The following is a 16,859-nucleotide window of genomic DNA, read 5'->3' as shown; positions in this document are numbered from 1 at the left end:
TCTCATGTTTTTCCCGCCCTTGGTGTTCTCCGTGTTTCTGTGTGATTACCTTTACCTGTGTCTTAAGTGTCTGTGTGAGGGTTTTCAGTTTGGTCGTTTGTTCTAGTTGGTTTACCTGTGTCTAGTTCGATCTGGTTCCTTCCCTGGTCGGTCAGATCCTTGTGTCGTTCAACATGTCCCTCTATTTGGAAGAATAAATACTTTTAGTTTCTTTTGTGATCCAGATTATTTTGGTTTTGTATTAGCTGGTAAATCGCGTTTTAAAGTCGGTCTCGAGTTCGAAGCCCCGTGTAGGTAAAGCTCTGATGAGCAGCGCGTGTCACTTGCGTTTCTGCGTTAGGGTCTGCCCTTCTGTACTCACTGTGACATGACTGGCTTCCAAAAATATTGTCTCATGAGGGGTGAGATTTCGTTTATCCCTTCTATAAACATATGATACCATTTGTGTTAATCAACTATTCATGTGAACTATGAATATCAGCCATGTGAACTATGAATATCAGCCTACAAGTAGCCTACAAAAACTGATGTCAACAATATTAGGCCTACTACACTGTTGTGACAAGAAGTCTATTCACCGGTGTTCTCGATGCCACAGTAATGACACGCCCCCTTGTGTGCACTGCCTGACATGAACGTCGGTTTCAACAGCCTGCCATAGCGGAGCACCGACTGATGGAATGTGAACGTGCTTCTCTAGATGATAATTGATGCCATCCTTTGCACGGTGACTGCAGCACATCCGAAACTGCAGCACACCCCGGCTTTTGTCCGTTTGCCCTTACAATGATCACTACCGAAAGTGCAGAGAGTGGCGGAGACCAGATTAGCTTTCAGCTGGAACCGCTGAAGACAACGCACCTGCCTGGGAAAGCGACGACCAGTGACAGTCAATCTCTCTACGCGGACAGCACGTCTACCGCCAAAGTGACGGCTAACGGGGTGCATGATATTGAAGACAGGATTCTTAGGATCACAGGCTACTACGGCTATTATCCAGGATACTCAAGTCATAAAAGTAAGTAGGCTATCCATAAAGCGCGTTAAAACCAAGTAGCCTAAAGCGGGAAATGTAACTCCTTCAAACCAGGTGTAGCCTAAATCTGAATCATGAATTGGTGTGTTGTGGCTTTGGTTGCATGAAAGAGAAAAAAAGTCTAAAATCAAGTCCCTATGAACAAAAGGATAAAAGAAACAAGAAAGTCTAGTCGCTGCAGTCACATCATACATTTTGCTTTCACCCAATGTAATTATCTGCAAATTGTTCTGGCTCTTTATAGGCTCAGGGAATATCCGACTGACAACTGTACAATTATGCATAATGACAGAGGTGGGTATTGACACTCAAGATATGTTATCTGAGAGAGGGGTGTGGGCCAACAGACACATTGAGTGATACCCTTTGTCATGGTAATTATATATTGGTAAAGTGAAATTATACTGCTTTCTTTGTCCAATATGAAGAAGTGAATTGGGCATATTGACACTCATTCCATCTCCATTGGGCCTACAATGAAGCTTACTACAAGGATGTCGGTGATAATACATGTACGCCCATTTATGCAAATTCAGTAATGGTTTTATTTTTGAAGTTGCCTACTTTTTTTTTAAAGATAAAAAGTTGAGTTCAGACTAAAGTTGAGTTCAGACTGGTTGAGTTCAGACTGGTTGAGTTCAGACTGGTTGAGTTCAGACTGGTTGAGCTCTCTCTAGCAGTGAAGTGAGAAACATACCTCTGAGCTAAAGCAGAGCTGGTTCACCACCTTCCCAGAAGCCTCCTCATCACACACTTGCAGAGTGTAACAACACTAAACACACACATCTCTCTGCCCACCTCCAGCTCCTCGCCTGGGACCCTGAGCGAGACAGTGATGCAAATGAGAAACCCCTGGGCTGATTCCTCTGAGCCCCACAATCACTACTGCGGGCCTACTCTACAGTAGTGACTACAGCCTGTTTGCCTCGATTCACATTTGAATTGCGATTCAGTCTGCCAGCGATTCCAGATCGATTCACAAATGTATGTGAATCGATTTTATTTTTAAATCTCGGAAAAATCGTTAATTGATTTTTGATCGAATCGAGACCCCAAGAATCAAAACAAATCATGAGGTACCAAAAGATTCACACCCCTAGTAAGCATGTAGGCAGGGAAGCACCAGCCACGACTGTTTAGTAAGTCAGATTACTTTTTTTGTTTACTTAGTTTGTTCCCATTATTTGATCCCATTTTTAGTTTTGCTAACTCTTGAGTCTCCAATTGTAAATTTGAAATGTCCACGAAAGTTGATGCTAATCATTTGGTTAGAAAAAGCCTATGAGCGGGGTGAGAAAAGGAGTAACACATTAATAGATAAGTAGTTTGATCCTGCCAAGCCTATGGGGTTATGATATATTTAGCAATTTCTTGTTGGCATTTTGCTATTGTTGCCATGTAGCTACCATCTGTCTTGCATAACTAGATGCCTGGAGGAGAACCCTGAACTATATTTTGTGATGAGTTATTGGCATAGATGCACATGCCCTGACTTCCGAGGCAGTGAACGAGTTTATACACATAAAGAAAGATGCAGACTTTTGTTTATCAACACCTATGTTCTCTTCAGAACCAAACAAATCAAGAACTTCCTTTGGACATGAATGAGTTAAACGACTCAGACAATTAAAGTCATCACAGACACAGACTCAGAGAATAGACAATAACTTGATGTTGATTTACAGATGGTTGGGCAGGTAGCCTCCTATGAAAAGGAAAATAGCCTACATGTCCATTCACAAGTCACCAACTCTACTGCAATACGGTAAGCAATACGCTTTTAAAGCATGTGGACAGTATTTTGAGTCGGCTGTGATGAATCATAAAGAGTCTAGTTAAGTAACCCTACATAGCAAATAAACGTAACAAAACCTTTTCCCCTAAAAGTTCTCTCAGAGACATGCATTGTCAGCACTCTCTGCCTCTCTTAACCTTTACCTCTCAGGCTGCTATTTATAACTACCGTCATACTCTTAACGGGATTCAACTTCTTGTGAACCGCCGCTGAAGGAGGGTTAGCGCTCAGTCCTCGGCGCTGTGAAGGGAATGGGTCTGAACGCCCACATAGTTCAACTTATTTTTTCCCGAGGTTTGTTAGGCTACAGTGTTTTCACCAGTTTTGCAACTTGGCGAACTTTACATGCTATTGTTTACCTCACCACTGATAACGGATGACAGATACACTGGTCGACAAGGTTAGTCAGATGATTAGAACATGCAATGGTGTGGTAGTTAGTTTGAATCTCGCTTAACCTCAGATCCCAACTCGGTTTTTGATTCGGTGTACCGTGGTTGTGAAGAAGTGCAGTTTGCCCTGCACGCGGTCTTCTACTGCCCTCATGTGGTCACAAACTCTATTTTAAAAGCAGAGACCCCAAGCCCACTTAACCTACAGCAATGACTGTGTGTGTTAATCAAGATGGAGAGCTCCTTGAGCAACACTAGCTCTGTCATTACCTCTCGAGAAAGACATTTACACAGTATGCTTCGCAGGCTACCAAAAATATCCTCAGTTTGCAAGTCGGAAGAAGAGAAATCCCTGAGGTTGTACTGCAAACCGTATTGATGTTTTCTCGTATTTGCTGTTATGCATCACGACAGAAGGCCTTGCAGGGTGGACACAGTTTTGTGTGCTTGTTTTGCAATGTATTTTTATTTTCTTCTAGAGACCCTTTGCAAGACAGGGCCTTTGTTTCAGGATCAATAACAGGACTGGAGCCTGTAGACAAATCAAACTCACCTTGTTTACCTCACAGGCTCCTCTCACAGGGTTGTGAACATGCTTCCACTGGTCTGTCCCCCCATTCTGCCCACTAGATGTCCTCGTCACCTAATTAGATGAAAAGAAGCATCTTGCTTGTATCTGAATTAAATCCACTATTTTACCACTCATCATATTAAGTATGTCTGGGTGTTTGTGCAACAGTTTCTAAATCATCTCTCCATCTCCATCCATCTCTCTATCCATCTCTCTATCCATCTCTCTCTCAGTCTCTCTCTCAGTCTCTCTCTCCCTCTCCTGCTGGTCCTCTTTCAAAAGATGTTCTGATTAGCAAACAGAGATGCATAAACACAAAGGCGTGCGTGAGGCGTGCCTTGCAGAGGAACATGGTCTGATCTGAATGACAAAGGGCCTGAATGAGGAGACTGCGTCAGTAGGAGCTGTGTGTTCTGGACAACCAGCGTTGCCATGGTGGAGTGTGGGGGTCGCTTGTGTTCTGTTCGTCCCAAGACACAACAACAGAGAGAGACAGAGGCCAGAGGAGATGCTGGTACAAGAGATGCTGGTACAAGAGATGCTGGTACAAGAGATGCTGGTACAAGAGATTCTGGATTGGGGTGAAGCCATGTAGTGGTGCATGAGGGATGTGTCTGTTTGACCTCATAGGTTACGCCAGATGCACCTCACAACAACTGGTGAAGTTTTGCAAAGAAAGCTAACAACATGTACTGATGAATGCATATGAATTAGTCCGATTATTATGGTGGTTTTATTATGGCATAGTTACTGAAACAGTAACACTACTCAAACAGTGTATGAAATCAGACATCGAACCTAGTTTCCCTTGGTCTCGGAGCTCAAGGATAATGTATTTAATATATATATACTTTAATGTTTATCGGCTATGACGACAACATTGTCGTCGTTCCTCATGGGAAAAATCCTTTGTCATAGTGGATGAACAGTACAGGGGCTCTGACAGTGTCTGTGGTGAATTTGAGCCACGATCTCTCCATCCATACAGACCCCAGCTGTGGTCCTCCAGTCTGAGCTCTGAGTGCAAACTGATTAACATCCGTGGTCCTGATCTGCTGACTGGTTGTCTTTTCCCTGCCCCTGCGTCGAGCTGCTGGCTCCACCAATCAGCAGGGCTATTTTTAAGTTGAGCCCCTGGCCTCTGAGGAGAGAGTCCCACAGCCCTCGTCTCTGACACACCTGACCCTACATCAGGCTTTATCACTGACCAGGAGTAAGTGCATTTGCTACGTTTCTTTAAGTTCTTTGGTGATATACGACTGTGTGGGTCCCAGGAGGAACACATAGCGCTGCACCCGGCTGGCCTGTCATTGATTTCCCTGGCAGGAGAGTGAGCAGGAGACTGGGGGGTAGGGACTGGAGGCTGTTATATGAAGATTATATTACAGAGAGCAGAACCTCTGTGTGTCTGACCGCACCAGTGCTAACATGCCATCAGTGGAAAGGCTAACGGGTGGACGAGGCCTATTAAAAAACCACAGACAGAGGCAGGGTGACACAGAGGGGTTTCTCCTAACAGTAGTCCCAGGGGGCAGGTCCCCCTGTCTGGGCTGGGACAGACCTGGGTCCTGGGAGAAGGTGCCTTCCTTCCTCTGGAAGAAGGGCGAGTCACTCAGTCAAACAATAACAAAAACATTGACATTTAGAAAATACTTTGGGGTGGGCCCTTGGTATCTAAGAGGAGAAACCTGACCGGAGGTGATTGTGAGCACTGACACCCTGAGGCGAACTCTGACAGAGAGAGAATTGGTAAAGAGCCTCTCATCGCTATGTCTCTCCTCTATCTACGCAGTTTGGCTTTCTCCTCATGGACTATACCTCGTCTGATGTTACACATTTTTGCTCACATAACTTATTGAGGGCTTTCCAGGCTCCTCTCTGCTGACAACACTGTGGGCGCAGAACCCACAAAGTGGAGTGGGGTGGGGCAGAAACGTCTCGATCCTCACCTCCAGTCTCCCTTCCATCCAAATGGTGATGGGGAGAGACGCAAGGCTTCAGTTGGTCCATTTCTCCCCCTCAATTCATTAGTGTCGCAGTGGTGCAGACAATAGAACAGGACCTCCATAAATAATCTAAGACTGAAGGGTTAGTGAAGTAGGGGAGAAGTGCCAGGAAAGCAGAAAGAGAGAGAGAGAGAGAGTTGAAGGGAGAGAGAGAGTTGAAGGGAGAGAGAGAGATTTGGAGAGGAGGAAAAAGAGAGAGATTTGGAGAGGAGAAAGAGAGAGATTTGGAGAGTAGGAGAAAGAGAGAGATTAGGAGAGGAGGAAGAGAGAGAGAGAGAGATTTTGAGAGTAGGAGAGAGTTGGAGGGAGAGAGAAAAGAAAGAGAGAGCTGGAGTGAGAGAGAGGGAGAGAGATTTTGAGAAGAGAGAAATAGAGAGAGTTGGAGGGAGAGAGAGAAAAAGAGAGAGTTGGAAGAAGGGAGAGAGACAGAGTTGGAGAGGAGGAGAGAAAAAGAGAGAGAGCTAACACAGCATAATTAGCCCTGGCTGCTGCTTGGTTACCTTCCAAACAAAGCAGCTGATTTGCCGAGCAAAACGAAGAGGAGGGGAAAAGTGAGGGAGGAGGAGGAGGAGGGAAAAGGAGATGAAGGGAGTGATTGTGCCGTGCCATACACACTTGAAGCTCAGTCTCCCTTGGAGACAGTGGCAGCGTCGGATCACAGCATGACGGAGCAACACTAGAGTCGCGAACACACGGAGTTCTGTCACCAGCCAGAGGGCCAGGAGAAGAGAGCTGGACAGCCCCGGTCAGACACACAGGGAGACAGAGCGCAAGAGGGAGGAGGAAGGACCGGAGAGTAAGGGAGAAAGAAGAGCTGTGGTGCAGGAGGAGAGGAGGAGGAACGCAGGAGGAGACCAACAAGGAGTCAGAGGATGACGAGGAACTGCAGGAGGTGCTGCTGAGAGATCAGCTGCCAACGCACACGCACACACACACACTCCCACACACACACACTCCCACACACACACACGCTCCCACACACGCTCACAGACCCCCCCCCCCCCAAACACACACACATCCCAGACTCTGTCCCTAGTGGAGGATGAAGAAGCACTCAGCCAGAGTAGCTCCGCTCAGCTCCTACAGCACCCAGGTCCTCACCTGCCCCATCTCCGAAGGTAAAGACACCCAGCTGGGCACCGGCACCAGGGGGGAGGGATAGAAGTAGGAGGGATGGAGGATGGAGGGATGGATGGTTAGATGGAGGGATGAGGGATGGATGGATGGGGGATGGATGGAGGTATGGGGTATGGGTAATGGCCATGTCTGGGACATCTACCATGTGAGTGACTGAGGAAGCTTAAAAAACAAACATTTGTGCTTTACAGACAGTTGTGCTTTGAGGACATGAAAGGGGTTTCCCCCGATGACAGAGGTGCGCATGTGTAACGCAACACAAGAGAGAGAGAGGCGTGTAATGCAGCTGGCTAGTAGTCCTCCCGTCTCTGTGTTAAGGCTTTGCATGGCTGTCCTTAAATGGATCAGTTCAAATGTATCATGACCCTGTTCTAGGAGCTGGGAGATGAAGCGTGAACACAAGGAGGAGGGGCCATGACAGTGGGCTTGGGTTGTGTCTGTGTTCTTGGCATGTTCTGTGTGTGGAGATGTACAGATGTACAGGCTAATGAGGATTGACTCTTCACAGAGTTGTGCTAACATGGGTCATCCTTATAAGGCCTGAAGGACACTTCAGGCTAGTGAATGCTCCTACAGTGATAGAGTTGTTGATTTTGATTTAATGCAGTTACTTACTCAAGTCAGTTTGTTGTTTCACAAGCTTTAAGGATTTGAGAGTTTGTCAGGATTTTGCCCTACAAAAATGCGTCCTTAACTTCGCCCTCACCAGCAGCCCCATCATGCGATAATGATGTTGTGTTTCACGAGACCTCAAATGTAGCCTGAGATTCAGCATTAATGAGCTGGGGAAATTCCAGTTTTGTGTTTAACATCTACATCCTGGCTTCAGATCCTTCTCAGGCTCTCTAGCATCAGGATCAAATATGCTAACTACAGCTACCCTGGGCGACTAACTTCCTGCAGTGAGATTATTTTTGTCTGCTCAGCCAATAGAACGAGGCCTGGTGAGTGTGTGGATGATCATACTGTAGCGCAGGAGGTTCTCTATAACGACAGGATATGATGCTTTTCCGAAGCCGGATGTTATCGCTTTCATCTTCCTTTTTATGTTATACTACTGTGGTCACATTCTGCACCAACATCACCAAAGCAAATTCTTATGACGTGCTTGGCAGTAAACTTGTTTCTGATTCTGATCATCACGTTCCTGGATGGTCTTTACCATATGTGAGCATGACGCTGTTCTCTGTCTGTCTCAGGCAGATCTCCTCACCACTGTCTACTGAACACTGAACACTGTACACTGTACACTGTACACTGAACACTGTCTACTGAACACTGTACACTGTACACTGTACACTGAACACTGTCTACTGAACACTGTACACTGTACACTGAACACTGTACACTGTACACTGAACACTGTACACTGTACACTGAACACTGTCTACTGTACACTGTACACAGTCTACTGAACACTGTACACAGTCTACTGAACACTGTACACTGTACACTGAACACTGTCTACTGTACACTGTACACTGTACACTGTACACTGAACACTGTCTACTGAACACTGTACACTGTACACTGAACACTGTACACTGTACACTGTCTACTGTACACTGTACACTGAACACTGTACACTGTCTACTGTACACTGTACACTGAACACTGAACACTGTACACTGAACACTGTCTACTGTACACTGTACACTGTCTACTGTACACTGTACACTGTACACTGAACACTGAACACAGTCTACTGAACACTGTACACAGTCTACTGTACACTGTACACTGTCTACTGAACACAGTACACAGTCTACTGAACACTGAACACTGTACACTGTACACTGTCTACTGAACACTGTACACTGTCCACTGTACACAGTCTACTGAACACTGTACACTGAACACTGTACACTGTACACTGTACACTGTACACAGTCTACTGAACACTGTACACTGAACACTGTCTACTGAACACTGTACACTGTACACTGTACACTGAACACAGTCTACTGAACACTGAACACTGTACACTGTCTACTGAACACTGTACACTGTCCACAGTGTACTGAACACTGAACACTGTACACTGTCTACTGAACACTGAACACTGTACACTGTACACTGTACACTGTCTACTGAACACTGTACACTGTACACTGTACACTGAACACTGTACACAGTCTACTGAACACTGTACACTGTACACTGTACACTGTACACTGTACACTGAACACTGTACACAGTCTACTGAACACTGTACACAGTCTACTGTACACTGTACACTGTCTACTGAACACAGTACACAGTCTACTGAACACTGAACACAGTACACAGTCTACTGAACACTGTACACAGTCTACTGTACACAGTCTACTGAACACTGTCTACTGAACACTGTCTACTGAACACTGTACACGGTCTACTGTACACAGTCTACTGTACATGGTCTACTGAACTACCCTGGCTGGGATAGGATCAGAGCAATCCTGTTTTAAGCATCACCATTAGGATCTCGTTCTATGGTATTATCCCCAGATCCCCCAGGATCCCCCAGGATCTGCCTAGGTGTAGTGGAGAATAACATCTGCTCCTCCCTTAAGCCGTGTGCTGCGTTCCAAGTTCATCGTCGGTCAAGGTTTAATTGTGGCTAGAAGTTCTGTAATGGTCACAGTATTAGACAGCGCTCAGGCAGGGTGAGACGAGGCAGGCTTCTGAAGGATTCCTTTGAAGTAGCACTACTAGACGGTACTAGAACAGAACTGACTCTCAAACGGATTGTCCTCATAATTTCTTGATGTGTGGTAGAACTGTGTCTTTGTGCCCCACAAAAGGCAGGAGTATTTTGTATAGAGCAGTGACTTTTTTAGTTGTTGCAATTCAACAGTGAGAAGGTTAGAAGTATAAAGAAAAGTGAAATGTTGGTCTGCTGTGTTTGTTACGTATGACGTATCCATCATAAGTGTTAGCTACAAATGAACCAAGGACGTTTTGAAGCTCCTATCACCTGTGTCTTTTCAAAAGTCGTGATGACTGATGCTAGCCACTGGAGTTTTTGCTCTTATCTTGGCTTTTGTTGGAGGAGAGCTTGATGGATAATTTCAAGGACAATCAGTCAGGCAGTCAGCTGAAGTCTATTTTACGATCTATTCAAATCATAGTTTGCTGTTTTCATATTGGAGACTGTCAATTCTCAAAAGTGTGTGTAATTGTTTCAATTGAATGTGTTAGACACCCATCGCACTCATATCATAAATATATATATCATAAAGACATGCATCGTATGAATGTGAATGAATGTTGGTCATGAATGTTGGTGGTGGTTGGAGGGACCGTAGGCGCTGATTGGCAGCCACACTTCCGTGCCACCACCGGTTTGACTGTGTCTGAATGATGGCTTGACTCTGTAAAGCGACTTTGAGTACCTAGAAAAGTGCTATATAAATAAAATGTAAAATGTATTATATCTCTTTGAGCCCTGGTTAAGTCCTTTCTTAGGTGCTGAATAGACCTTAGTAACCCAGGAGGAGTCCACTAGCACTGGTGCTTGACTGTGAAGTCTCCAGCCATGGTAGAAATGACTGAGCCCAGAGCGCTGAGTTAGCAAGCTGAGCGCTGCGATCATCCAGCACATGTCATCTTGTATTCCTGCCCTGGTGTAAATTGATCGCACTGTGGAGAGCTATATAATGGATCTTGGCTCCGGAAACACCCTCGCATTATCTTAGTCACATAGACACACACACATACAGACACACACACATATACACATGCACACACACACTCCTCAATACACATTAATAGCAAGTAATGTTATTGATAGCCCAGAAGGCCATTCCATTCCACAATTCATTAAGGCAATGCACTATTCAACATTCTGCTTTGAAGGCTAAAGGACGTCTGCAAAGAATGTTGTTCTATTAATCCTAACAGTTCTATTTCCCAGACCTGGGCTGCCAGGGTGTGATCCACAGGCAATGTCCCCCAAACAGGATGCTGTACCCTCCAATTATTTTAGCTATAAGAGTCTCCCGAGGAAGCTATAATCAAAATGCCCCCTTACATTTACATTTAGTCATTCAGCAGACACTCTTATCCAGAGCGACTTACAGTAGGTACAGGGATATTCCCCTGAGGCAAGTAGGGTGAAGTACCTTGCCCCAGGACACAACGTCATTTGGCACGGCCGGGAATCGAACCAACAACCTTCTGATTTATAGCCCAACTCCCTAACCGCTCAGCCATCTGAACCCCTTATCCTATTCATTCTAGAGCAGAGCCTGTGGGTTGCCTGTTGTGTGTTGTGTGTGTGTGTGTATGCCTGTGTGTGTGTGTGCTCAAACACAGTTAGCTACTGTACTGTAGCTCCTGGGGTGTCTGTTCCCCCTGGCTCCCCGAACACACACCGCACCAGTCCAGAACTGAAAGCAAGGAGGAACGCTCCAGTCATCTGTTCTCCTCCTGACAGGCAAAACCCACACCACGTCTGGTCAACCTCCCCTGCAGCAGAGACACCAGCGTACAACACACACACACACACACACACACACACTGACTGTGTGGGTCTGCAGGAAGCAGAGAGAGTGTATACTGTATGTCCGAGATTCACCCTGAGGATCTCAACAAATCCGATCAAATCCTTTTTTTTTTTTTTTTTTACCATATGTTTAGCTATAATTCTTCTATAATTCCCTCAGATCTTATTATCCTAGCTGTGGGTGTTTATCTGCAACCCGTAACCGTGTTATAACGACAAGGTTGTCACGTCTTTGTCATGTGATCTGAGCTGACACACACAATTAAGACGACATCATCTTCAGGGTGTCGGGTGTCTGTGCATGCCTGACTATATGTGCCCCCGAACGCCGTGCCGCATCATGACCCTATGATGCTATTTACGACATGGACAGGCTCCATGCTAAGCCGACACATTTCCAACAGAAGCTCACTGGAGTGCCTCCACAGCAAGTAATTCAAACTGGAGGACTGCTCACTAAGGACAGGTGATCGATACCTGCTCTCATCCTGATCCTCAGTATTAGGATAGCGTTATAGCCTTAGCTCCAGGGATGTAGGTGCAATTGCAGGGTTAGACTGGGGTTAGGGTAACCCTAACCCTGAATTTCTTAACCCTTGTGTTAGCTTTGGGTCATTCTGACCCATCAGTCATTGTGACCCAACGTCATATTGCGATACCTTTATCGCATTCAAAAACAAAGTGAAGCATTTTCTTCTGCCTTCGGGTCGTCATGTGACCCAAAGGCAGCACAAGGGTTAAACTCACTCAGTATAAACGCCGCCCACCCAAGCCATCCAAAAAGCTAGTTTTCTGGTGACATAGCTGGTTAAAGCGGCGTTTATAAAGGTGGTGGTCGTGTTGCAAGTCCGAGGACCCGAGTTTGAACCCCAAGACCAGGAGGAAGAGACACTGACGAGCGACGCAACCACCCCTTTCACACGGAGGTCAAAGGTCACCCGAACAGACATCTGTCCCACCTTGTCTCCCTCCCAGGAGAGGAGGGTTCAGAGTCCCAAGCAGAGACGCCGGGCAGCGAGGCGAGCGGAGAGGGGACGTCCTACCAGACGTGCACCAACGCGCTCCTCAAGGTGCTGGGGGGCCTCCTGCTGGTGTTGGGCGTGTCCTCGTCCTGGGTGGGCACCACGCAGGTGGTCAAGCTCACCTTCCAGTCCTTCTCCTGCCCCTTCTTCATCTCCTGGTTCAGCAGCAACTGGAACATCCTCTTCTTCCCGCTCTACTACTCCGGCCACGTGGCCACCACCAGGGACAAGCAGACGCCCATCCAGAAGTTCAGGTGAGTTCACAGATAAAACATAAACAGACGTGATAAACATGATAAACAGACATCATCACACAGCAGTCCAGCGCAACGCCAGGAGTTTGTTTGTTGTACTCGTCGAGTGTTTGCACAGGTCCACTCATGATCTATGCAGACTTGTTGAAATAGGTCTCTGAAATTTTCTGTGTGCAAATTAGCAAAAAACGTGTGGCCGTTGCCTTGACTCCCAAACACTATCTTCCTTGAGTAAATCCCTCAGTCGAATGACGTCCAATAAAATTCTCCATGAATTCTACGTTCTAATTAGCTTCTGAGAAAATGAGAGTCTTCATTAATAAGGGCCTAGGAGAGCTCTTGGAGTGGCGGTCTAATCTGGGTTTAGGAATTCGTTTTTTTATTTATTTGCCCGGGAGTGTTAATGAGTGTTCTGGCAGACAGCAGGTTTGTTCCAAGCTGTTTGTTTGTTGTTGGAAAGGTTTGATCTGTTCCAGGAACTCAAGTGGATCTTCCCCCGTTTAATTTCCATCTCCATTCAGGCATGTGAATGAGGATATTGACCGCAATGAGCAGATATGCTCAGGGTAGTAATATACATGTCATTTTGTTAGAGGACAGTATTTACCACCTCCTGGAACGAAACAGTGCTTTGGGCTGTGGACCGTAGTGAGACCGTTCCCTCCCCGCCCCTTCTGCTCCACTCAGGGAGTGCAGTCGGTTATTCGGAGAGGATGGGATGACCATGAAGCTGTTTGTCAAGAGGACCGCCCCGTTTTCCATCCTGTGGACGCTGACTAACTACCTGTACCTGATGGCTCTGAGGAAGCTGACAGCCACAGACGTGTCCACGCTGTACTGCTGCCACAAGGCCTTTGTCTTCCTGCTGTCCTGGATCGTGCTGAAGGACCGCTTCATGGGCGTACGGGTGAGTCCCAGCTGTCCGTCCCATAACACTCGCGTCCGTAAAGGCCTTTTCTTCGTAGGTTCACGTTATCGTGATGGGTGTTTTGTCTCGGTGATGGTGGAGATGATGAGGACGTTGTCCTCCCTGTAGATCGTGGCAGCGATCATGGCCATCACAGGCATCGTGATGATGGCCTACGCCGACGGTTTCCATGGCGATTCCATTGTGGGCGTGGCCTTGGCTGTGGGCTCTGCCTCCACATCGGCTCTCTACAAGGCAAGTTAACAAAACAATTATAATCATAATATAAATATCATCTGGAGTCAGATGGATGACCGTTGAGGGAGTTGGGCTCGTAATCAGAAGGTTACCGGATCGATTCCCCGCCGTGCCAAATGGCGTTGTGTCCTTGGGCAAGGCACTTCACCCTACTTTCCTCGGCGAGAATGTCCCTGTACTTACTGTAAGTCGCTCTGGATAAGAGCGTCTGCTGAATGTAAATGTAACTCGTCTTCTCACTCTTTTTTCAGTACTTTTTTTCATGGCGTTTCATGGCAGTTTAACACGTTTGTGGTTGTTGCTCTCCAGGTGCTGTTTAAGATGTTCCTGGGCAGTGCCAACCTGGGGGAGGTGGCCCACTTCCTGTCCACCATGGGGGTCTTCAACCTCATCTTCATCTCCTGCGTTCCTCTCATCCTCTACTTCACCAGGGTGGAGAACTGGGGCTCTCTCTCCTCCCTGCCCTGGGGGTACCTGTGTGGGCTGGCCGGCCTGTGGTTGGGTGGGTGGATACTGACACACACACACGCACACACACACACACACGCACGCACACACACACACACACACGCACGCACACACACACACACACGCACGCACACACACACACACACACACGCACACACACACACAAGCACACACACACACACTGATGTGTCAACCCTTCTGTCTCTTTCAGTGTTTAACATCCTGGTGAACGTGGGTGTGGTACTCACCTATCCCATCCTCATCTCCATAGGAACGCTGCTCAGCGTCCCTGGCAACGCAGGTAAGCCACAGGAAAACGCAAACAGCAACATTCCAGAGTTCCAAGGCGTTCAATCAAGGGACGTTATTTTGTTGTGCGCCGAACAATTAAAATATAATACAAATTACTACCGAAATCAAAAAGACAAATACTGTTTTGATAATTTTTTATAACAAGAAATGTAATGTTTTTGCGACTAACCTGCAGCCCACATGAGTACGTTTTTGGTGGTACTTGGGTGATTTGGTCGGATCAGAGGGAGTACTCACTCTGAACAGTCTAAGGACCCCTGGTTTAACAAAATGAAACAAAATCGCTTGAATTTCCAAGATGAGAGTAAATATCCGTTGGGTGTGGGTAGCGCTGGGTGGTGTTGCATCCAGAGGTCAGCACTTATAAAGGCTCTCGCAGCAAACAGATTACACAGCAAGTTCCTCTCTATCCTCACCTCAGAAACCCAATCATCAGTATGCCTCCACAGACTCTGCAACTATCTCTCACCGAGGGAGGATCAGGTTGCTAAGGCGACACTAAACGCCTGCAGACGAGTTGTTTTCCTTAACCACAGTAGCCTGTATGAAGGTCAGTGGGTTACTCCAAGCTGGCGCAGTGCTCTAGACCATAGAGACAGAAAGGGAGGGGAGAGAGAGAGAGAGAGATGGTGGGTGGGTGGGTGGGAGAGGACATCGCCACTTGTGCTGATTGTAAGCCGCAGTGTTAAGCTAAGATGACCCCACCACAGTCTGGGTGTCCTGTGGTTGGTTTACTTTATGTAATTAATCAGAACACGTTTTTTCCCCCCCTCTCTCAATCTCGTCTATCCTCTCCTCCACTCTCCTCTCTACTCCTCTCCTCCACTCTCCTCACCTCTCCTCTCTACTCCTCTCTACTCCTCTCCTCCACTTTCCTCTCCTCCACTCTCCTCCCTTCCACTCTCCTCCACTTTCCTCCACTCTCCTCCACTTTCCTCCACTCTCCTCCACTTTCCTCCACTCTCCTCTCTACTCCTCTCCTCCACTCTCCTCACCTCTCCTCTCTACTCCTCTCTACTCCTCTCCTCCACTTTCCTCTCCTCCACTCTCCTCACCTCTCCTCTCCTCCACTCTCCTCCACTCTCCTCTCCTCCACTCTCCTCACCTCTCCTCTCCTCCACTATCCTCACCTCACCTCTCCTCCCTTCCACTCTCCTCCACTTTCCTCCACTCTCCTCCACTTTCCTCCACTCTCCTCTCTACTCCTCTCCTCCACTCTCCTCACCTCTCCTCTCTACTCCTCTCTACTCCTCTCCTCCACTCTCCTCTCCTCCACTCTCCTCTCCTCCACTCTCCTCACCTCTCCTCTCTACTCCTCTCTACTCCTCTCCTCCACTCTCCTCTCCTCCACTGTCCTTCCCTCCACTCTCCTCCACTCTCCTCCACCCTCCTCCACCCTCCTCCACCCTCCTCCCCAGCCATCGACGTGCTGAAACAGGAGGTGTTCAGCGTGGTGCGTCTGGCCGCCACCTGCATCATCTGCCTGGGATTCCTCCTCCTGCTACTGCCTGAGGAATGGGATTCGGTCACGCTGCGTTTCCTCGCCGCCGTCGCCGACAAGAAGTCTGAGGACAACGGCGAGGAGCTCACAGAATCCAGCGTCCACACGCGCAGCCGAAGCCGCGCCAACGGCGCCGTCTCCATCCCTCTGGCATGACCCCCCCCTCCCCCGCCTGCCCGTACCTCCATCCTGCACGTTTCTCCAGCACCCACCTGGCAGGCGTGGCCAAAACCTCTGGAGCGGGGAGACTTTTCTTGGGGTCGCGTCTCCAGCCCCGCTTCCCTGGCCAGGGAGGGAAGAGAGGACTTTTACAGATTCTGCCGACGAGGAAGTTGAAACCTCCCTTGATGTGTTTCCCTCGCCCTCTCCCCAGCACGTCCCCAGTCCACGCAGGCTCATCTCGCCTCCTCCTCCATGGGCTGTATTCTGTGAATATTAATATTGACAGGGCCAGTTTGGCTCAATCTTATCTGTATTTATTACATTTATTCAGAGGTATATCAATAAGATGAGTATTTACATTTTACTTCTTAAACAGTATTATATACAAGAATGGGAAATATACTATGCTTAATGTACAGTACAGGCTTTTTTTTTCTTTTCTAATAAAAGGAAACTAAAGACCCAAAGTTGTACTGGAGCTGCATTATTATTACTACAGGAAGAAGTTCTTAATATAATGTTATTGGACTGGTTTGGTGCTGCCCACAT

General features: G+C 47.3%; 1 protein-coding gene across 1 annotated transcript; it reads left to right on the top strand.

Annotated features, from left to right (window-relative positions):
• Positions 1–786: 786 nt before the first annotated feature.
• slc35f4 (solute carrier family 35 member F4) lies at positions 787–16,565 on the top strand. The gene is made up of 7 exons (XM_084683367.1): positions 787–1,018; positions 12,402–12,702; positions 13,390–13,609; positions 13,739–13,864; positions 14,177–14,369; positions 14,547–14,636; positions 16,066–16,565. Exons 1-7 carry the CDS (start codon positions 787–789, stop codon positions 16,302–16,304), a joined length of 1,401 nt encoding a protein of 466 aa, XP_084539493.1. The 3' UTR covers positions 16,305–16,565.
• Positions 16,566–16,859: the final 294 nt, after the last annotated feature.

Source organism: Hypomesus nipponensis, chromosome 3 (assembly GCF_054491055.1).
Source record: "Hypomesus nipponensis isolate SF chromosome 3, ASM5449105v1, whole genome shotgun sequence".
Lineage (NCBI taxonomy): Eukaryota > Metazoa > Chordata > Actinopteri > Osmeriformes > Osmeridae > Hypomesus > Hypomesus nipponensis.
This window is presented reverse-complemented; position numbering and strand designations above follow the sequence as displayed.